Source organism: Protopterus annectens, chromosome 14.part0, assembly GCF_019279795.1.
Source record: "Protopterus annectens isolate FY-2018-M chromosome 14.part0, PAN1.0, whole genome shotgun sequence".
Lineage (NCBI taxonomy): Eukaryota > Metazoa > Chordata > Ceratodontiformes > Protopteridae > Protopterus > Protopterus annectens.
Genome location: NC_056748.1, coordinates 42,951,250 through 42,974,343, shown reverse-complemented (window position 1 = coordinate 42,974,343; position 23,094 = coordinate 42,951,250). Strand labels below are relative to the sequence as shown.

At 39.9% G+C, this 23,094-nt stretch overlaps 1 protein-coding gene across 2 annotated transcripts in view; it reads left to right on the top strand.

Moving 5' to 3' along the window:
* The window catches only part of LOC122788856 (transmembrane protein 150A-like), a 738,717-nt gene that overhangs the window by 417,245 nt on the left and 298,378 nt on the right, over positions 1 to 23,094 (top strand). For both annotated transcript variants that reach the window (XM_044055755.1, XM_044055754.1), the window contains one exon: positions 1,614 to 1,661. In XM_044055755.1, coding sequence (XP_043911690.1) covers positions 1,614 to 1,661 — 48 coding nt within the window. The remainder of the gene's footprint in view (positions 1 to 1,613; positions 1,662 to 23,094) is intronic.

The following is a 23,094-nucleotide window of genomic DNA, read 5'->3' as shown; positions in this document are numbered from 1 at the left end:
GCTATTTCTTCTTCTCGTTAACACCTCCTCCAAATGTCATTTTGCTCTGAACTTTGTTGTCTGGGGTATACAATCGTGACCTTGTGCATTTAACATGGCGTGCTTCCATTTTCAACAGTCAGTTCACATGCCTACATTTTTTGCATATGTGCATGGTACAGTAAAAATTAAGTGATCTGATAAACAAGCCGTAGGGCAGGTGAAAAGTTAAAATTATCAAAGTATGGGGACAGGAAGGATATGGATTACATCTTTTGCACAGAGCAAAGTCGATAAGCTTCCTGTCTCCTTTCACCAGCATATTTTACCTGGTCATATTATTAATGGTCTGTGTCTATTCTACAAAGGTATATTTCAATTTAATTTAAATAAATCAAATGTGTTAATCAAAAATGGGTTAAATTTGTATTGTAAACTGTTTGATATAAAGTATTAAACATGAACGAAAATTGCCAAAAAATAATAGAAACGGAAAAAGCTCGGGAACATTTTATGGGAAATCCTACTTGCTCATATCAAAGAATAATATAAATGCACTTGATTAGATTAGATAACAGTTAACTTGTCAGCAGATAAGCAATTGTGACATTACATAAATCTCTACTCATCTGCTGTACTCTATTGACAAACTGTAGTCACTCTGAAGCATGCATCAGCTGTGTATCTAACTAGCAGCATTCACTTTTGCAAATATGAATTTGGTAAATATGTACAGCAAATTACATTTCTGTGCATAATGTAACAGTTGTTTTGTATGCCTGTCAGAGCTCCATGTATCGATTTTGTTTCTCTGTTTCATACAGAATGAAATTGTTACTGAGACTTGGCAAGGGTCATCCTTCGACCAGCCCACTTACCCTGCTAACAAAGTAAAATACATAAATCATAATAAATAAATGCATGTGTTTAGAAGCAATTGTTCTTTTGTAATTTTGCTTTAAATAGACTATAGCAAGACCTTAACTCTGTAAGATAATTTGAATCAGGATTGGAAAGAACTGAATTCTAAATGCAGGAACAAGTACAAGAAATCATGGTAAAATGTTTCTGAATTGTTTTTAAACCATGAAATAAGGAATTTTTAGCACACAGTTTTGAAAATCCTATCTCAGCATATTTTGGCATTACTAATCATTACTAGTTGTAGAATTACTACAGATAACTTTATTTTTTTCTGAACTGTTTTTGTTGCTGCAAACTGTTTTTTTCTGGGTTGTCCATCCCTATTATTTAAAATTTGAGGTGGTCCTAAGAAATGAGACCACTCACAGCTGTAATATTTGATTATACATATAATGAATGACAAAGAAAATGCAGTGATGGAGATATAGGGGTCCAAAGATGACAATGTACAGTAGTGCAGAAGTTGAGACATAATAACTATTTTATTAAATTCTTTGACAATTGCTTTTGACATTTTTATGTTTTTTTTTTTAATCTTGAAATGCATGCTAAATAAAACCTTTGTACTATTAGCGTCCTATGCATTTTTTGTTTTTGTTTCTTGTTTCCAGACTTGTGCCTGAAAAGAAGCATACAGAAAGTATTGTAAAACAAAGAATTGCATTCTGGTCTTCCAGTGTCTAACATATGCTTTTTATATTTTTATGCAGGTATGCAATAGCAGTGGCAAACAATCATGTGTGCTCTCTTAACAGTTGGTAAGTACAATATGTATATATCACAATGCACTTGTTCACCATTTTACACAAAGCCACACTCAGCTTTTTAAAGCAACCATTTAAACAATGATGCATGTGGATTTGTGTGCATTAGAAAACAACAGTAGCATGCAGGCACACTTCCCTTTATTTGTAGGCAGGCCACAGATAATGGGGCAGGTGGTTGTTGTTGTTCACTTTTTTATGACAGAACTGAGGAAACAGGATGGCACAGAAATAGATAGAATACATTAGTTGTGGGGTTTGAAGAGTCACCCCATTCCTAAACTGTCAAATGAGCTCTATTCCCCCTATCCTGGTATGGCTTCTCTGCTCCTCAATTATAGTTAATGAAGTAAGAATTGAATTCCCTTAGCATCAGATCACTGGATTCCTTCTGGCACCACAATGCCATTTAGCTTTCTGTATCTGTGTTTATATAAGATTTCCTACTATGCCTCTGTCCCTGTGAATTATTTTCTAAGCACCATTTGTCTGAGGTTACCTTTCATTGTCTGTGTTTCTTAATATAGTGATTCAGCTATGACATCACAGGTCATGTGATTGCCATGTTCACTTTGGCATGGTGTTTCTCCTTTCCCTAAATGTGTGGGACTGTTGAGCTTAGGGTGAAGTAGTGGCAAAGTCCCCACATGGAGAATACAAGATTTCTTGTTACCCTGCTAAAAAAAATGACCTGTGTTCTGTGTGATTTGTTAGTCCTGTTGATGGTGTTCACTTGTTTAGGACAGATAACTGCATTTGATCAAGGAGGTTGGGACTTAAGTTATTGTGGCAGAGTTCTGTCTGTCTATCTGTCTATCTATCTATCTATCTATCTATCTATCTATCTATCTATCTATCTATCTATCTATCTATCTATCTCACATTTCTTGGATACCCTTCCCTGAAACTGTGCGATCTCGGAGTAATTATATATAATTAACAGGGATTGTGGTGTGCAGGGAGGGCTTGCTCTCTCCAAAAACAATGTTGGTGTGCAGGGGGCCTTGCTCCCTGCAAATAACAATATTATATTTTATTTTTTAAGTTTATGTTTTACATGCACTGAGAGCGTTGCTTAGGGCACGTGTAGTAGCATGTCGATGTTTGCAAAGCTGAGTTTTTGTGGTTGACTTTGTAAATGTTGATGTTTGGGTGTATCATTTAATTTCAGAACACACATATATATATATATATATATATAGAGAGAGAGAGAGAGAGAGAGAGTTGATTACAACTACAACTCAACGAGACATAATTCATTAAACAGAATTCTGAAACAACGTTTCAATGAAAAAAACATAAACCCTCATATTATATAGTTTCATTTGAGAGGATTCAGGAGCTCTGTCCCATTCTTACGTTTAAAGCTTTTTTACACTGAAACCATTTCTAAATATCTCCTGTTCAGGAAATTGATTTTTTTTTTTGTTAAATAAGTGGAACCAATAAATAAGAAAAGAAAGATACAGAATGTAGTTGAGCACACTGCAAAAAGTATCAGTAAAACTTGTCAGTGTTTAATATTTGCTGGCAGACTATAGTATGGTGGTCAACACTTTAACAAAGGGGATTAGAGGGGGTGTTCAGACTAGAGATGGATCACACTTTTCCTCCTTCTTTAGGAATTCTTATGCCCGAGTGCCAGAGATGACACTCTAGCTGATAGCTCGGACTCATGCTCAAGAGTAACAGTACAGACTAGACCAGCTCTTTAGCCTTTCACAGTTGCATGAGGCTTGGAGGGAAGTTACTAAGCAAGTCTGCATTGTTCTGTGCTTCTACTAAGGCAAGCCTCTTTGGGTACTGTAGGAGCTCCTAAGGGAATATGGGGCATAGGAATCACTGCTACGTGTTATCAATCCCCTATGGGACTACAGGGGAACTAAGGCAAATTTATTCATGGCTGGTGTTCATTTCCATCATGGATGCCTTGTGTCACCACTTCTGTTTGTGATTTCCATATGTAAAACATCAAGACTGGGTTGGCATAATGTTAAATCTGAGGATATACAGGTTATGTGTTCATTCTTTCCAGGTGATGCTGCCTTTTGGTCTTACCTACCTGTGACTTTTGAGAATTTCTCTGCTGAGTATGGAGCAGCTGGGATGAGAATCAGCAGCTCTAAATCTGAAGCCATGGCACTCTTCAAGGAAAAAAAAGAGGAGTGCTTTGTTTTTGTTGGGCAGCTACCCTTTGTTGGGCAGCTACCCTTAGTGAAGGAATTTCTGGCAAAAAAATCAACTGCCAATCATTAGTGGACCGGAGTTCCGCTGTGGCGACCCCTAACCTGGAAAAGCCGAAAGACACAACAAGACACAACAAGTGTCTTGTTCATGGCTGACTTTCCATTGCTTGAATCACCAGAGCTTGTTAGCACACCTGCTTAGACATAGAAGCTCAGCCGTGTTTCTTAATGGTGAAACATGTGAACAACATACTATTACTTATATGTGGCTGCTTCATAGACTGCCCAGTCCCACAGCCGGACAGTGAAATAGCAAGACAGACTTTACTCTGCTGGTCAGTGTTGATACTTTCTGCAAATTACAGTGACATCTGAGTGAGGGAAATAAAAATTGGAAGGTACAGAAGAGCTTGAACCTGCAAATTTTTTTTGTTGTTAAAATGTTAGAATTTGTTCTACTGTTCACAAGCATGAGTATCTGAATTATGAGATTCTCAGCACTAAATCTACTGCAATATCACTGCAGGCTACCAAGTTTTTGTGATAAACGATGGGTAGTTTCAATTGTTTGCACTAGATCCAAGTTCTTTAGTGAGGATAAGGCAGAGCATGAGACAGAACTGCACTGAGGCAACAAGGTAGTCTTGTGGTCACTGAACGAGTTTGGACTTTTTAAGTGAGATAGCTGTGGTCTCACACAGTTCAGTCTGCACTTCCATCCAAATCTATGATTGTAAGCTTGAGGTAATGACAAACAGAAAACAATCATAGGTACAAGTAGTAGAAATGATGTTTCCTTACACAGTCGCCGTGGTCATTTCCTGTCACAGCGTGAGATGCTTGGTAACTAGGAGAACACAGATGTAAACACACTTCATTTAGATTAAGCTGATCCAGATGAGATAGCCCAGACATCTTATAAGGATGCACAGGGGTAACATGTTTCTCCTAACCTAAATAATACATTTTCATTGGTGCCTTTACTAAAGTAAAAGCTAATTCATTTGTTGAAATATATCATTATGGATTGGCTTATTAAGTGCATCGCTTTTTAATTGGTTTATTTAAAAGTCATATGACTATGGATGTTTATATTTAAAGGGGTGCCAGGCTTGTTATTGAGACACTGAGTAATACTTTTATGTATGAACACTAATGTGCAACTTTCCAGATTTTGTTCCAGAAGATTAAATATAGATAAATAGAGAAATAAAGTTGGAGTGCAGTCCCCATGTCAGAGGGTGGAGGGGTGGATTGTGTCTCTGCAAAAGAATCTTTTTAGTGATTTTTTTTTATATTCAATGCTGTCTATATTCAAATGACATTGCTGTTTTATGATATCAGTTATGTGAGTCGATCAGACAAGTGTCACTATGTTGCAATGGAGACATTTAAATGTATTTATCAATATATTTTGATCTTAGAAAAGTACTGTTGAGAAACTGTATATTTGAAATACACATTTTAATATTTACATTAAGACATTTCTACAATTTTAATAGTCTTAGGTAATCATTTAATGGCTGGTCAGACATTCAAAGAGAAAAAGGGCATCAGGAATCAGCTACACAAATTACTTCCTTATTTCTGGGTGTCATGTAAACCAAAGGGTCAGACGTTGTATAGGTGTGACTATAAAGATAAGGAAAACCTGATTCTGTTCCTCATTCTTGTATCATTAATGCACACTGCCTGACAGATTTTTAATATTAAGAAATCTTCTCAAATATAACTATTTTGCTTTTTTATCCTATTTCATATCTTACCTGCTAAATTATTTTTACAGTATTATATACTGACTGTTACTCTTTCTTGAAACTGGGGATTGTTTATTATGTTTGAATTTGTCATAAAGTTGGTAATCAGGGAAATAAAGGAGCCATATATTAAAAAAGCACATAGTACTTCCAGGGGCACATAATGCTCAGCTATTTAATAGATCCATTTTATAATCCCTTTGTTCAGCTGATCACCCCTAAATACTTAGAAATACTAGAAATACAACTTTACCCTACTCCAAAGGACAAATTTTCCAGAAAGCACCAAACTTCAGCTCTTTCATAAAGTTGCTCACTTTCTTATACCTCTGGCTTGGAGATGTATAGTCAGACATTTGATTCTTCCAAGACTTCAGTGTACTGTACTAACCATCTCTCTGATCTTTTACAGAAGGACATACTCTAAAGCTGTCAGCTCCAAATCCAACAAACAAAGAAGACCACCAATCTACTATTCTTCAAATGCAAACTAGATAGAGATCGCAGCTAGAGTTATTCTGCCCCTAAGCACTCTCAGATTGAACTTACTTATCATTAGCTGTTACCCACCTGTATCTCAGAAATTTAAAGTAAAAACTCACCACCAATTCCTTAAGGACTACCACTAAATGCAGAATACCCTTTGCAGACCTTCTGACTTTAAGGCTGGTTGTAATGAACATCCTTTATCAAAACTGACACTTGCAGCCTGGAAGATTTTGACTGAACAAATTAGGAAGAGCTGATCCCTCCTTTATTTCAAAGCTCAAAACCTGTGATTCCAGTCAAGCTGGAGATGTTGTACAGGACAGCTTAGAAAGTCTCACAATTGTGCACCACTAAACAACTCCCATGCTTCTTCAAGGTCACTTCTTCCCATTCTTTCTTCTACTTTTTCACTCATCTGACACTCCTTTCAAACTGTCTTTGTGCCATAGTGATTAACATGTTTATGTTATCTAACACTCGTCTGCTCCTTTCTCTCCACCAACTGCCACTCCATTCTACGACTTACCCATTTTTCTTCTTCTTTAACTTTTCTGGTATCTCTAAATGGACATCATGGTAACAATGTGGTAAAATGTTAGTTAAGAAAACTCACAGTATATTTTACCTGGATAACATAACAAAGACCAGGTAATACTGGGCATGTAGTAGCTCTACAAGTCAACAAGCACAAACTAAGGATTTAAACTTCTACCAGTACTTACACAAAATGTGTTGAAGGGAGAGAGTTCTTCCCTCAGCATGCCTCTCAACTGTCCACATTTTTGCAGTGTCCAGATTTTTGCCTCACATTTTTGGTCTGTTCCTCATTCAGTTTGTGGTTTTCTGGCAAATCACTGAGGACTGAAGTCACCAAATAATGACAGACACTTCAGTTTCAGACTTCATGTCCTTCAGAAAATACATGCTAATACAACACATTTTACTCTAGCAACTTTCTAAGATTTTAAAAGCAATATTTGAAATGTGTCCCTATTTTTGAGCCTTTGCTCACCCGTTATTTTTTTGGCTTTGATCAGATTTATTAGGATAAGAGGTTGTGAATGAGGTTGTGTATGCCCATCAGTTACCCCATCCTGGCTGAACCTACTCACTATACTTCACTCACTCCTTTCAACCTAAATCACATTTCACAACCCTCTCCAGCCTCCTACTCCACTCCTTTTTTTGTTTTTCCCACCAACTTACCTTATACATTTCATCTCTGCAAACCTTTCCTCTGCCTTTTACTCTTTCCTCCCTACTCACCTAAGCTACCCAAAGACACCCCTAAGCTACCCAAAGACACCCCTAAGCTACCCAAAGACACCCTACCCTGCACTCTTCGTATGATCTCCTTCTCTCCATCCTTACTTCCTTCTGTAACCATAATATGAACACCATCTCTCATACTAAGCCATCACTCACTTTCTACTCACTGTCTCTGATCATGTAATCTCTGATATTTCTTTAAATATCTTATTAGAATTGTCTCAGGTCTCATTTATCACATACTACTCTGTGTAACAAATAATATGACTATTGAGTTTTTCCTCACATATTTTTCTCCAACTCATGTTATTGTTTTTCCTTGCACTCTATAAAATATATTTTCTATGTTTTCTCTTTACAACATTTTTTTTCAATCTTGTGTTTTGTAGTGTAACATGATACTTTGTGATTTAAAATACCTGCACTTGATTTCTTCAGGATTCTGATTATAGAACTTTTCTCCTTGGGCCTCCTCTGAAAATGGGCCATTTGTGGCATAGTTGGACTTTCCTGGTAAACAAATGTCCATAAATAAATTAAATAAATACTGCTTTTACATATTAAACAAAGTAACACTTTTGCTTCCTTCAAAAAAAAACTAGATGCCTGTTTGGGCATTTACAAATTCATCTTAGACATGAAATGTCTGTCCTCCTGGAAGTGAGAGATGCATATTTTGGGTGGGTATCAGCAGGTCACAAACAGTCTCTTGACTTTCTTGCCCTCTAACTGCTATAATCCTGTGATCCTGTATGGTAGATAATGCATATTCCACTTGACATATTTATATTATGGAAAGTCTGTATCTGCCCATGTACCAGTCATTCCTGAAAAGAGTTATCAGACCACTCAATGTGCCCGGTTAAATTAGAACCACACAATCCTGCAGACAACTGAGCACAGTTGTGGACAGGTGCCAGTACACGAGCACACCTGTGTACATCTAAGAACCTTTGCAGAGAGCCATATCACTCATGGATGAGTACCTTACTGTCGTAGACATATTGTTTATTGTTTCTTCCATTAGTTTTAACCACAGACAACCAATGTCCAAGGTACTGAGTGACCTAACTAAATTAAACAAGTATAAAAACAATAAACCATGTCATTCTGTATGTCCATTCTGGCAGTTTATTTGAAACACAAGGTTAAGCATTTTTGTCATCCGTCATATGACTTCAACAGAACGTGACTATCAAACTAACCTGTCCAGTTAAATACCCACCGGTCTCATGAACGTGCAAATAACAATAGACACCAGGAATATAAAAATGTTAAAAATAAAAGAAATACATATAATGTATACATACTTATAAATATGTTAAAAAAGAAATTACATTTATACATAGGTTCATAGGTAGGTACTAGGCTATCTGCCCTAGGGCACTTATAAGCCTAGCCAGAATGTGTTGGCTTTCACCTCCCTTTTAGACTAGATTCCTGAGCCTCTGTCCAGCAGGGCCATAGAAGTGATCCCAGGAGTAAATTTACAATTTTCCATCCAGTTATCAAGATTTCTCTTGAAGAGGGTCAGCGAAGGGCTCTGCCTAACATGGACTGGGATTCTATTCCAGAGCGAGGGAAGCCTATGGGATATGAATCTATCCCTCCAGCATGTCCTATTTATTGCTTTGCTGAGGTTTAAATCCCTGGAGCATGTAGCTCTAATGGATTTGGTTTTCTTAAGGTGGAGCATGTCCATTAATTCCAGGTTAGACATGGCCTTGTACATCAGGCAGAGATCGCCTCTGAGTAGACGGTAAGCAACTGAGTAGAGCTTGAGTTTCTTTAGTCGAGCTGTATAGGGCATCTGTTTGAGGCCTACGATCCTCTTGGTGAGGTACTTTTGAGGTCTCTCCAGCTGTTGCAGGTGTCGGGTAATGTACATCCCAAATGGGGCATTGTACTCAATTATGGGCCTAATGAGCGATGAGTAGAGGGGCACAATGGCCTCTCTTGATCTAGATGTGAACCCTTTTGTGATAAGGTGAGCTATATAGAAGGTTTTACTAACCAGTTTAGCAATGTGATTGTCAAAGGAGAGGTTACTATCTACTTGGGTTCCCAGATCCCTAATTACTTCTTCTGTACTTAGTGGATTACCCCCTATGTGGTAGTTTGTGGGCACTTTGGTTTTCCCAAAGGGGATGACTATGCATTTTTTGGCATTTAGCTTGAGGTCATGGTTCTGGCACCAGGTATCCGTCTCCATAAGATCCTTCTGGAGGATGCTTGTGTCAGCCGGAGAGTCGATTATGGCTCCCAGTTTGCAATGATCTGTGAACTTGGTCAGCCACAGTCCTCTCATGCTTGCCTGTACCTCAGAGAAGTATATACTGAACAAGAGGGGTCCCAGGACTGAGCCCTGTGGGATGCCACTTGTAACCGGTTTAGAGTCGGACATGGCACCTGCAACTCTGACCATGTGAGTTCTATCCCTGAGCCAGTTTGCAACCCATCTTGTGACATATGAGTTGATATTTAAGCTGGTAAGCTTATTTATGATGCCAGAGTGGGGTATTGTGTCAAAGGCCATTGCAAGGTCCACGTAGGCTGTGTAGACTACCTTTCCCTCATCTATGGCTTTGGTAACTCTTTCAAAGAAGTCAACTAGGTTTAGGAGGCAAGATCTGCCTTTAAAAAAGCTGAATTGGGTAGGGACCAGTGTCTGGAGGTTCCCAATGTCTTTGTTTAAGAGATCCATGATGATGCACTCCATAGCCTTGCAGACCAGGCTAGTCAGGATTATAGGGCAATAGTTCCAGAGATCCGTTGTGGCGCCACCTTTGTGGAGCAAGATTACTGTTGCTGTACGCTATTCTTTGGGTACATAACCTGTGGTGAGGCTGAGTTGGAAGAGTGAATTTATGTGAGGGTTTAGTTCTTTTTGGAGCTCGTGTAAGACACAGCCCGGGATACCATCCGATCCCATTGATACTGTGTTTCTTACTTTGGAAAGGGCTGCTTTCACCTGTGTGTCTGTGATGTCTGGGGGACTGCATTCTTCTGGGATAGACACAGGTCCTTTTGGGGGGGAAGGGGGGGTAAAGTTTGCAATGAACCTGTCCGCCAGGATGTTGGCAATGTCAGTGGGTTCAGTGTATTTTGTGCCATTTTGCATCAGCTCAGAGCAGTTCTGGGAGCTGCCACCCAGATTATTGACATAGCTAAAGAAAGCCTTGTGATTATCTTTAGAATCTTTGGCAATTTTTCTTTCAAAGCTAGCCTTTGATGATTTTATGAGGGATCGAAGTTTCTTGCTAATACTGATCAGGGATGTCTTCCCTTTTTGGGATTTTGCCCTATCGTAATAGTTTCCTCCTTCTGTTGTATAGTTTATTTATGGCTGGGGTCCACCAGACTGGTCTTATGTTTTTGGAGGAGTGAGTCTTGGTTTTACTTGGGATAGCACGATCCATGCATTCCTGTAGGTGCTCATAGAATGCATTTGTAAAGGATTCTGCATTTTGGGCAGCATTTTCCATTAGCCCAGGGGCTTTGAAGCTGTCCACCTCGGTCTTGAGAAGTGTGAAGTTTGCTTTTGAGAAGTTTTTCACAGTGGTTTACTTGGCTGGGGGTGAGGTTGGGATGTGGATGTCCAATGTGATTAGTTTATTGTCTGATCTTACCAACGAGGGGTTTACCTCTGGTATGGAACATTGAGCCCCCATGTTGTTGATGACCAGGTCCAATATGTTGTCCCCTCTTGTGGGAGTGGTGACCAGTTGTTCCATGGTGTTTGAGATTATAAACTCCAGGAACCGTTGGGCAAAGGAGTTGGGACTTGAGTAGTTTTCCCAGTCAATGTTTGGGTAGTTGAAATCCCCTAATATCATGGTGTTTGGTGAGACATTCATATTTTCCAATGTTCTCAGGAATGCCGAGTGGGGGTCCTGAGACAAGGTGGGTGATCTGTAGCAGGCTACAAACTGAAAAGCAGTTTTGTCCACTGTTAGTTGCACATGGATGGTCTCTGATGCCTCGTGCAGTGCCACTAACCTGGATGAAAATGGATACTCCCCCGCCTTTAGTATTTCGATTGGAGTTTTGGGGCTGAAAAGAATGGTATGAGTTGTATCCTGGTAGTGATGGGGTGCTCTCTGGAGCCTTGAACCAGGTTTCTGTTACTGCACAGATAACGATTTTCTCTATACTGAGGAGTGCCTCGAGTGCATGCATCTTGAGGTTTAGACTTTTGGTGTTGAGTAGCATTACTCATAGTTTTTTGATTCTTGTATTGTCTGTTGAGGTGGGTTTGTCTTTTGAGTCTTGCCTAAAAAAGGCACTGTGGGGGTGGCAAGAGCCTTAGCCAGTATTTGAAAGCCTAAGGGTGACAGGTGCAATCTGTCCCTAGCGAAGCAATGTGGCTTGTCCAGCATGTCATCCCAGGCTGACAGACACTGGATCCCCTTTGAATGACACCAATAGCTTAGCCAATGGTTAAAATTGATCATTTTGTCTTTATACTGTGGCATCATTCTTGGTAAGAGCAAGATGCTACTCAGGGTCAGACCGGCCTGGGCTATATGATCTGAGAGCTCCTCTATGTCTCTTTTCATGTAGTCCAGGGAGGTACGTCTCAGGTCATTCACACCAACATGGACAATGACAGAGTCATATTTGTACCTGCTGTGGAGTCACCTGAGTGCTTGTGTTATGTGGCGGATCCTGGCACCCGACAAGCAGCTTACAGTGACCTTCTCTTTGTTCAGTTTGGTGAGCGGGACATCAGTGTGACTGACAATAGAGTCTCCTATTACTAGTGTATTTGGTGTGTTATTTAGCCTTAAGGGCTGCGACTGTGTGGCAGACTGACTTTGTGAAGTATGTGATACGTGAAAGTTGTTGGGTGGTAGCGGTTGCTTGGATGTCTGCTTTGGAGGTCTCTGCTGCTTTGGCAAATTTTTATTTAGAGCCTCCGAGTATGTTTTTGTGAGTTTATGTGTCTTGTTTGCTGATACGATTGGTCTATGTGAGACTGGTTGTTTGGTGCGAGAGGTTTCCTTCTCCTCCTGACTGACTGTGCCAGTCTTGGGTTGAGAGAGCTCAGCCTCCAGTTTGGCTGTATAGCTGCATCTCTCACATACATTTGAGTTTGTTGGAAGGAGGAGAGGGTTGTCTGTGTACATAAGGCAATTGTAACATTGCCTCAAGATTCCAAGATTCACCAGCTGGACTGGAGAGTATACCTGAAACTGCACTTTGGACATGCCTAGATAGTTTAAAGAACTGATTTATTGATTGTCCGGAAGGGACGAATAGGGAGCCTTGTACTTCTAGATAGTATAGGGGGGTGTAGTGCTATAGTATGTTAGTGGTTACTGAGAAATTTGAGCAAATGTTGGGCTGGAGAAGGAAGGCTGAGTGCTTACTTTGAAAGGTTGACTAGTTTTAAGGGACAAATTGAAGAGGAGACTTTGTGGAGCTGGGAATAGTTTAAAACTGCTTAAATGGCATTGCGTGATGTTGCGCGATGCTGTGCGATGTGCAAAATGAAGCAAAACCAAGCAAATGCATGTTTTAAGGCAGGGAGCTAGAAAGAGATAAGAATTAGCCCAAAACGAACAATAAGCTACTAGTTGCTGGGCTGAGACCACTCCTCCAGGGACAGATAGGCTGTTCAAAGTGCGCCACTCTCACTGGTGAACAGAGAAGCTTCCTCCTATCCAAGTAAGGATATGGGCAACACAGGAACTATACCACAGCCCAGAATTCAGAAAACATGAAATCTGGACTACTTTAGTTTAGAAAAGGCGGAAAACAAGGATTTTTTTGTTGTTTTTTTAGCAGAAACAACAGAAACTTAAACAAGAAACACTGTAAATGCTATAAACAGGCTAGCACACTTGCATGTGTAACCTACAACAGTTAAACAACACAAAAACAACTTTTAGAAGTGCAAAAAACAGTAAAGATATGAAAACAATGTTTTTGAGATCTTAGATAAGTTAAGTTAGAAACTCGCTTTTCAGTGAGAAAATGCATTTTCAGGTAGAAAGACATAGAAAAAAATTCTTAATCTGTTTAACGTCTCTCCTTTGTCTCTCTGCTGCTTGTAGCACTCTGCAGGACACTACGAGGAGCTGTGCTGAGTCAGAAACAAGTGCAAAACCGCACAAATGTGGGTTATAAGGCAGGGATCTAGAAAGAGATAGGAATTAACCCAAACGGCCAATAAGCTACTAGTTGCTGGGCTGAGACCACTCCTCCAGGGACAGATAGGCTGCTCAAAGCTCCCCACTCTCACTGGTCAACAGAGAAGCTTCCTCCTATCCAAGTAAGGATATGAGCAGCACAGGAACTATACCACAGCCCAGAATTCAGCAAACCTGAAATCTGGACTACTCTAGTTTAGAAAAGGTGGGAAACAAGGATATTTTTTGTTTGTTTTTTTAGCAGAAACAACAGAAACTTAAACAGGAAACACTGTAAATGCTTTAAACAGGCTAGCACACTTGAGTATGAAGCCTACAACAGTTAAGCAACACAAAAATGACTTTTAGAAGTGCAAAGAACAGCAATGATATGAAAACAATGTTTTTGAGATCTTAGATAAGCTAGAAACTCGCTTTTTGGTGAGAAAATGCAGTTGCAGGTAGAAAGGCAGAACAAAAATATTTAATCTGTTTAAAGTCTCTCTTTTGTCTCTCTCTGCTTGTAGCAATCTGCAGGACACCACAAGGAGCTGTGCTGAGTTAGAAACAAGCGCAAAACAGCACAAATACAGGTTTTAAGGCAGGGAGCTAGAAAGAGATAGGAATTAGCCCAAAATGGACAATAAGCTACTAGTTGCTGGGCTGAGACCACTCCTCTAGGGACAGATAGGCTGCTCAAAGCACCCCACTTTCACTAGTGAACAGAAAAGCTTCCTCCTATCCAAGTAAGGATATGGGCAACACAGGAACTATACCACAGCCCAGAATTCAGCAAACCTGAAATCTGGACTACTTTAGTTTAGAAAAGCTGGGAAACAAGGATTTTTTTATTTTTTGTTTTTGTTTTTTTGTTTTTTAGCAGAAACAACAGGAACTTAAACAGGAAACACTGTAAATGCTTTAAACAGGCTAGCGCACTTGAGTGTGTAGCCTACAACAGTTAAACAACACAAAAACGACTTTTAGAAGTGCAAAAAACAGTAAAGATACGAAAACAATGTTTTTGAGATCTTAGATAAGCTAGAAACTCGCTTTTCAGTGAGAAAATGCAGTCGGAGGTAGAAAGGCAGATAAAAAAATATTTAATCTGTTTAAAGTCACTCTTTTCTCTCTCTGCTGCTTGTAGCACTCTGCAGGATGCCACGAGGAGCTGTGCTGAGTTAGAAACAAGTGTAAAACCACGCAAATGTGGGTTTTAAGGCAGGGATCTAGAAAGAGATAGGAATTAACCCAAAATGGCCAATACGCTACTAGTTGCTGGGCTGAGACCACTCCTCCAGGGACAGATAGGCTGTTCAAAGCTCCCCACTCTCACTGGTCAACAGAAAAGCTTCCTCCTATCCAAGTAAGGATATGGACAACACAGGAACTATACCACAGCCACATTTCAGCAAACCTGAAATCTGGACTACTCTAGTTTAGAAAAGGCAGGAAACAAGGATTTTTTTTTTTTAATAGCAGAAACAACAGAAATTTAAACAGAAAAAACTGTAAATGCTTTAAACAGGCTAGCGCACTTGAGTGTTTAGCCTACAATAGTTAAACAACACAAAAATGACTTTTAGAAGTGCAAGAAACAGTAAAGATACGAAAACAATGTTTTTGAGATCTTAGATAAGCTAGAAACTCACTTTTCACTGAGAAAATGCAGTTGCAGGTAGAAAGGCAGACAAAAAAGTACTTCATCTGTTTAAAGTCTCTCTTTTGTCTCTCTGCTGCTTGTAGTACACTGCAGGACACCACGAGGAGCTGTGCTGAGTTAGAAACAAGCGCAAAACTGCGCAAATGTGGGTTTTAAGGCAGGGAGCTAGAAAGAGATAGGAATTAGCCCATAACAGCCAATAATCTACTAGTTGCTGGGCTGAGACCACTCCTCCAGGGACAGATAGGCTGCTCAAAGCTCCCCACTCTCACTGGTGAACAGAAAAGCTTCCTCCTATCCAAGTAAGGATATGGGCAACACAGGAACTATACCACAGCCCAGAATTCAGCAAACCTGAAATCTGGACTACTTTAGTTTAGAAAAGCTGGGAAACAAGGATTTGTTTTGTTTTTTTTTTGTTTTTTTTTTTTGTTTTTTTTAGCAGAAGCAACAGAAACTTAAACAGGAAATACTGTAAATGCTTTCAACAGGCTAGCACACTTGAGTGTGTAGCCTACAACAGTTAAACAACACAAAAACAACTTTTAGAAGTGCAAAAAACAGTAAAAATATGAAAACAATATTTTTGAGATCTTAGATAAGCTAGAAACTCGCTTTTCAGTGTGAAAATACAGTCGCAGGTAGAAAGGCAGAGAAAAAAAATACTTAATCTGTTTAAAGTCTCTCTTTTGTGTCTCTGCTGCTTGTGCCACTCTGCAGGACACCACGAGGAGCTGTGCTGAGTTAGAAACAAGTGCAAAACTGTGCAAATGCGGGTTTTAAGGTAGGGATCTAGAAAGAGATAGGAATTAACCCAAAATGGCCAATAAGCTACTAGTTGCTGGTCTGAGACCACTCCTCCAGGGACAGATAGGCTGCTCAAAGCTCCCCACTCTCACTGGTCAACAGAGAGGCTTCCTCCTATCCAAGTAAGGATATGGGCAACACAGGAACTATACCACAGCCCAGAATTCAGCAAACCTGAAATTTGGACTACTGTAGTTTAGAAAAGGTGGGAAACAAGGATTTTTTTGGCTTTTTTTTTTGTTTTTGAGCAGAAACAACATAAACGTAAACAAGAAAAACTGTAAATGCTTTAAACAGGCAAGCACACTTGAGTGTGTAGCCTACAAGAGTTAAACAACACAAAATGACTTTTAGAAGTGCAAAAACAGTAAAAATATGAAAACAATGCTTTTGAGATCTTAGATGAGCTAGAAACTCGCTTTTTGGTGAGAAAATGCAGTCACAGATAGAAAGGCAGAGAAAAAATACTTAATCTGTTTAAAGTCTCTCTTTTGTCTCTTTGCTAATTGTAGCACTCGGCAGGACACCACGAGGAGTTGTGCTGAGTTAGAAACAAGTGCAAAACCATGCAAATGCAGGTTTTAAGGCAGGGAGCTAGAAAGAGATAGGAATTAGCCCAAAACGGCCAATAAGCTACTAGTTGCTGGGCTGAGACCACTCCTCCAGGGACAGATAGGCTGCTCAAAGCTCCCCACTCTCACTGGTGAACAGAGAAGCTTCCTTCTAGCCAAGTAAAGATATGGACAACACAGGAACTATACCACAGCCCAGAATTCAGCAAACCTGAAATCTGGACTACTCTAGTTTGAAAAAGGCGAGAAGCAAGGATTTTTTTGTTTTGTTTTTTAGCAGAAACAACAGAAACATAAACAGGAAACACTGCAAATGCTTTAAACAGGCTAGAACACTTGAGTGTGTAGCTTACAACAGTTAAACAACACAAAAATTACTTTTAGAAGTGCAAGAAACAGTAAAAATATGAAAACAATGCTTTTGAAATCTTAGATAAGCTAGAATCTCGCTTTTTGGTGAGAAAATGCAGTCACAGGTAGAAAGGCAGAGAAAAAATACTTAATCTGTTTAAAGTCTCTCTTTTGTCTCTCTGTTGCTTGTAGCACTTTGCAGGACACTACAAGGAGCTGTGCTGAGTTAGAAACAAGCGCAAAACCGCGCAAATGCGGGTTTTAAGGCAGGGAGCTAGAAAGAGATGGGAATTAGCCCAAAACTGCCAATATACTAGTTTCTGGGCTGAGACCACTCCTCCAGGGACAGATAGGCTGTTCAAAGCTCCCCACTCTCACTGGTGAACAGAGAAACTTCCTCCTATCCAAGTAAGGATATGGGCAACACAGGAACTATACCACAGCTACAATTCAGCAAACCTGAAATCTGGACTACTCTAGTTTAGAAAAGGCAGGAAACAAGAATTTTTATTTGTTTTTTTTTTGTTTTTTAGCAGAAACAACAGAGACTTAAACAGTAAACACTGTAAATGCTTTAAACAGGCTAGTGCACTTGCGTGTGTAGCATACAACAGTTAAACAACACAAAAACGGCTTTTAGAAGTGCAAAAAACAGTAAAGATACGAAAACAATGCTTTTGAGATCTTAGATAAGCTAAAAACTCACTTTTTGGTGAGAAAATGCAGTCACAGGTAGAAAGGCAGAGGAAAAAAATACTTAATCTGTTTAAAGTCTCTCTTTTGTCTCTATGCTTCTAACTTCTAATAGAATCATATTTTTTATACCAAGACTTATAGTAACTTACAATAACAGTTGCCAGTATAATTCTTTGCCCTCTTATTTTCCCAATCCCCTCCCTTACTAAACACCTAAAATGAAAACAAAGACTTTTAAAATGAATGCAGTCTTCTGCATGCCTACATAAAGCATTGCTCATCTCCTGTTTATATACTATAATCATGTTCATATGGTCTCTGTCTTAAAGATCTCTCAAACGTTCTGACATGAAATAGTAAGACATGCAACTAGCAAGATAAATTATCTCCATAGTATTACAATTATATTTACCCCTTACAAGGAATAACTTCAGGGTGTCCTTGTGTTAAACGGTTTGTTTTTTTATTTTAGAAAAAAATCCTATGCTTAGTCGAGGAGGACAATTTAAAATAACCATGCTCACCGGCAACTCTGATTCTTCCTAAAACTAATTCCAAATATTAGATCTACTAACTTTGGAGGCCAGCCTCTCTTAAAACCCTGTATATTGTACCCAGCATGTTGAAATTTCTGACACCCACCTCACATAACCATGTCCACCATGTTGTAGCAAGCTAAAAAGACTTCTTACACTAAAGTACTTAAAAAGTCCCGGCCTAAACCACAGAGATCCCACAGAGAAAGATATGGTGTATAGAACACTCAGCATTATAGTATCAGGTAAATAACATAGACAAAAACTACAGAAAACACAGCTACAAAAATGGATCATTCGACTGTCAGACCATCACAAGGCCAAGACAGTATGTCTAGTAATGTCTTATAGGTGACTCAACAGTCTAGACACACAGATGTACCGCTCACCAGAATGCCATCACAAGGCCAAGACAGTATGTCTGGTAATATCTTATAGGTGACTCAACAGTCTAGACACACAGATGTACCACTCACCAGAAGGAGCAAAGAGCAAGTTCTGGTTATCTGCCTCTGAGGTGTTGAGATCCCTAGTGCCACTATGGCCCTCAAGTCCCTAAATCCTAAGTACATATATGACATGATCAGTGCACACATGGGAGTGAATGACTTGTGACATACCTCCTTGGATCATATCAAGAGGGACATGATGTAGTTCTCAGAATATGCATCTGAAATTGGCTTAAAACTAGTATTCAGCAGTATCTTGCCATCACCAAGAATGATTCCACAATACAAATGAAAGATAACTGACTTCACTTGTTGGCTTATCTACTGGTGTCATTATAAGAGGATCCAATATATATCAGAGTGTTAGGAGATGATTTGCAACCCTGTTTGGTTTGCTAGGAATGGCCTTCACCTTTCATGCAAGGTTAGTCTCCTCAAATTGCCTACATAGCTGTAAAAGCAGCACTGCTCAATGCTAGAAGTCTAAACAAGACATTGCACTCCTTACAGGCATTCTGAACTCTTGACTGTATAGATAACTGCTTAATGAAGGAAACATTGCTTCAAAACAGCAATAGTACTCCCCCCACAACACAGTGCAGGGTTTCAATGCCTATCACTTTTTCAGACCCAATGCAGAAATGGCAGTGTTACTGGAGAAGGGGTCTGTATTCCTAAGAAGCCATCTCAGCTGCAGACTTGTAAGCCAGGACAATGGCCTTGAATTCCTCCATATTCTTTCCATGATAAATATAACTGCGTACCACATCCTAGCCAACTACTGCACCTCATTCGTGCTACCTGCAGCCCATGAAGCATGTCCAAAGAAGCTGACATCAGTCCTACTTAGCCTTCCACTACTCTCTTGGGAGACTTCAGCTATCCTTCCATTAACTAGGAAACATATGCCACCTCAAATAAATATGCACAAAGATTCCCGTACTTCATTAATACCAGCTCAATAGACCAGTTGGTTCAATTTTCAACTAAAGGATTAAAAATATTGGACCTGGTTCTCATCGGTATACCTACCCAATGCTCAACACCTACAGTTACAATATCACTGGTCAAACGTGACCACCAGTTGGTAATATTCACTGTGAAGGTAAAACTCAACTTACCATAAAACCCTTCTGTCTTTAGAAACTACTCTAAGGCAAACCATGACCCCCGCTTTACACAATGCCACATTTGTGGATAATTTCTATGCCTATCTCAAAGTCATGCATTGAGGCATCTGTCCTCATAAGACATAAATACAATTCCAAACACAGGACTAAACCCCTGAGGTGGAACCCTTGAATAAACAAACTATGAATAAGAGGAAGAAACTCATTGTCTGTAAAAGTAAATTGGGTCTTAAACTTAATGGTCCCATCATTTACAGTAAAAAAAAAATCAACAAAGAGCTCAGCAACAAAAACAAATTCCCCAAAAGTAAGTATGACAAGAGAATTACTATTTCTGTTAAGGAGAACCACAAAGCCTTCTTCAGCTATATCAGAAACCTTAGGAGTAATGCCCAGCAATGCTCAGAACAAATATAGAACAACACTTACTCATCCACTGAGAAAATAGACATCATATTAGTTGAAAAATGTACCCGTAACTTTATTCCACTATCTCCTTCTAATATTTTCCAGCTGATCAGCACCGCACCCCTTCAATTACCTCCAAACAAGGCCTGAGTACTCTCTCCAAGGCCCAAAACACTGGCTCCATGGGTCTTGGTGATGCACCAGACCACCTTTTTGAAAGCACCAGACATTGTCTCGTAGACAGATTACTAAACTCATTCATCCTCAGCCATCCACTAGACTTATGCCAAAGGCATGGAGATCTGTGACAGTCAATTTCACTCTACAAAAGGAGGGATCCACTATTGATCCAGGGAACTATAGACTTACAAGGAATTCATTAACAAGGAAATAGGCAGTCAACAAACCCTGGACCCAACCCATTTTGGGTTTATTAAAGGCAGATCCTGTTTCATTGACCTGGTGGGCTTTTTTGAGCAAGCCACTAATGCATTAGATTCAGGCAAATCAGTTCAAGCTGCCTAGCTGGATAGGGACAAGGCCTTTATTACCATTTCAACAGTCTGGCACTGTCAGTAAATAGTCAAACTAAATGTAAACTCCTACATTACCCACTGGTTAGTAAACTGGCTAATGGACAAAACCCACTCCTATAGTGAGAGAGGTACACTTTCTTCAAAAAAAGTATTTATCAGTGGTGTTCCCCAGAGATCAGTCATTAACTCCTCATCAAACTTCTGAATTCTTTAGGAGGGACAAATATGCACCAATTAGTGGTACCTAGACCATGGCCTAAAACTAAGTGCCAAGAAATGCAGCACTGTGTCCTTAGGCATAACTGGGCACCTATCTGCCTAGTACATAGATGACACCCCTTTGAAAGTTGGGTCACTCATTAGGGACCTGGGCACTTCCATTGTCAATCAACTATCCTTTGATCATTGTGTATCCATTGTTGCTAGGAAATCCTTTAACCTAGTCAGACCAATCACCAGGGCAATTTCTTGTAGAATTAAGGGAGTTATCATCCTTCTCTACTCCTCCCTCATCATAGGTTCATAGGAGGTTACTAGGGTAATGGCCATAGGGGCTTTACAAGTCTAGCCATGTAAAAAAAAAAAAAAACAAATACCCTAAATGACCATAATTAAATGGTCATTGTTTACAGAGTGATCTATGATCGGCACCGACTGCCACTGTCCATGAGGGCCATAGGTGTCATCTCCAGGGTGAATTTAGAGCCATCCATCCAATTGTCAAGGATGGGCTTTAATATGGTCATTGAGGAGCTCTGTTTCACATGAAGTGGGAACTTATTCCAGAAGAGTGGCCATCTCTGGGAGTCATATCCGTCTTTCCAACATGTTCTGTTAATGTCACATGCTAGGTTGAGATACCTGGAGTGACTGACTCTTGTCCCATTTGATTTGCGGATGTGCAACATTTCCATTAGGGCAGGATCAGAGACTGCTATGTAGGCCAGGCACAGGTCACCTCTCAGCAGCCCGTATGATACAGAGTACAGTGACAAGGCTTTCAGTCTTTTCATGTAAGTCACATTTTGGAGGCCCTGGATTCTCTTGATTAGAAACCTCTGTGGTCTCTCCAGTTGCTGCAGATGTCCGGTGAGATACATACAGAAGGGAACATTGTACTCAATTAGTGATCTGATAACAGTTGAGTACAGTGCAGTTATAACCTCCTTAGTCTTGGATGCGATGCCCTTATTAATGAGATGCACAATGTGGAAGGCTTTACATACCATTATGGACACATGATGATCGATGTTTAGATTGCTATCAACCTGTGTTCCCAAGTGTCACACCACTGGGTTTGAGCTTAGAGGGGTGCTACCTATATCATAAGTAGCAGAGGCTACTTCTTTGCCAAAGGGGATAATGAGGCATTGTTTTGTGTTTAGTTTCAGTTTGTAGCTATGGCAACAATCATTTGTGTGTCTCAGTCCCTTATGTAAATTGTTGACATCACTGGGGACTCAATGATCGCACTCAGTTTACAGTCGTCTGCAAACTTGGTGAGCCACAGGCCATCTACTTTTACCTAGACTTCAGAGAAATAGATTCCAAATCACAGAGGACCCAGTACAGATCCTTGTGGTACACCACTGGTAACTGGTCTACTGGTGGAAGTGGACTCCCACCTTTGACAGTGTGTGTTATATCCGTGAGCCATTTGGTAACCCATCTAGTGATGAATGGGTTAATTCCCAGCTGGGAGAGCTTCTCGATGATCTGTGAGTTGGGCATGGTGTCAAATGTCCTGGCTAAATCAAGATAGGTGGCATGTATTGCCCTCTCCTCATCTAGGGCTTTGGTGACATTCTCAAAGATGTCCACGGGTTTAAGAAGCAAGATCTACCCTTGTCAAAACCAAAATGATTTGGGTCATGTGTTTGAAGGTTGCCTATGTCCTGATTGATAAGGTCCATGATGATTCTTTCCATGGTCTTGCAGATAAGGCTGGTAAGGCTAATGGGATTATAATTCCCAAGGTCAGTTGATGAACTCCCTTTGTGTGAGGGGATTACTGTTGCTGTTCTCCACATCACCAGTGCAAAACCAGTGCTCAGGCTGTGGCTAAAGAGACAGCTAAGTAGTTCCACTAGGTCTTGTTTTAGATTGTTTAATAAGTAGTCTGGGATGTTATCTGGTCCAACAGAGGCTATACTTTTGGCCTTGAAGAGTGCTTGTATGACCTGTTCTTTGGAAATACTTGGTAGAGGACTGGTGTCAGGAATGCTGTGGGATATGGCTTGTGGGACAGGGGGTGAAATTATTGCCAAATCTGTCAGCTAGCAGGTTTGCAAATTCTTCAGGTTCTGTGTTAGTGGTGCTGTCCACTATAAGTTCTGCACACAGCTGGACATTCCTTTTGAGGTTTCGGACCTACCTAAAGAATGCCTTATGATTATCTTTAGCTAGGGATGCCAGTCTATTCTCACAACTTGCTTTAGAGGACT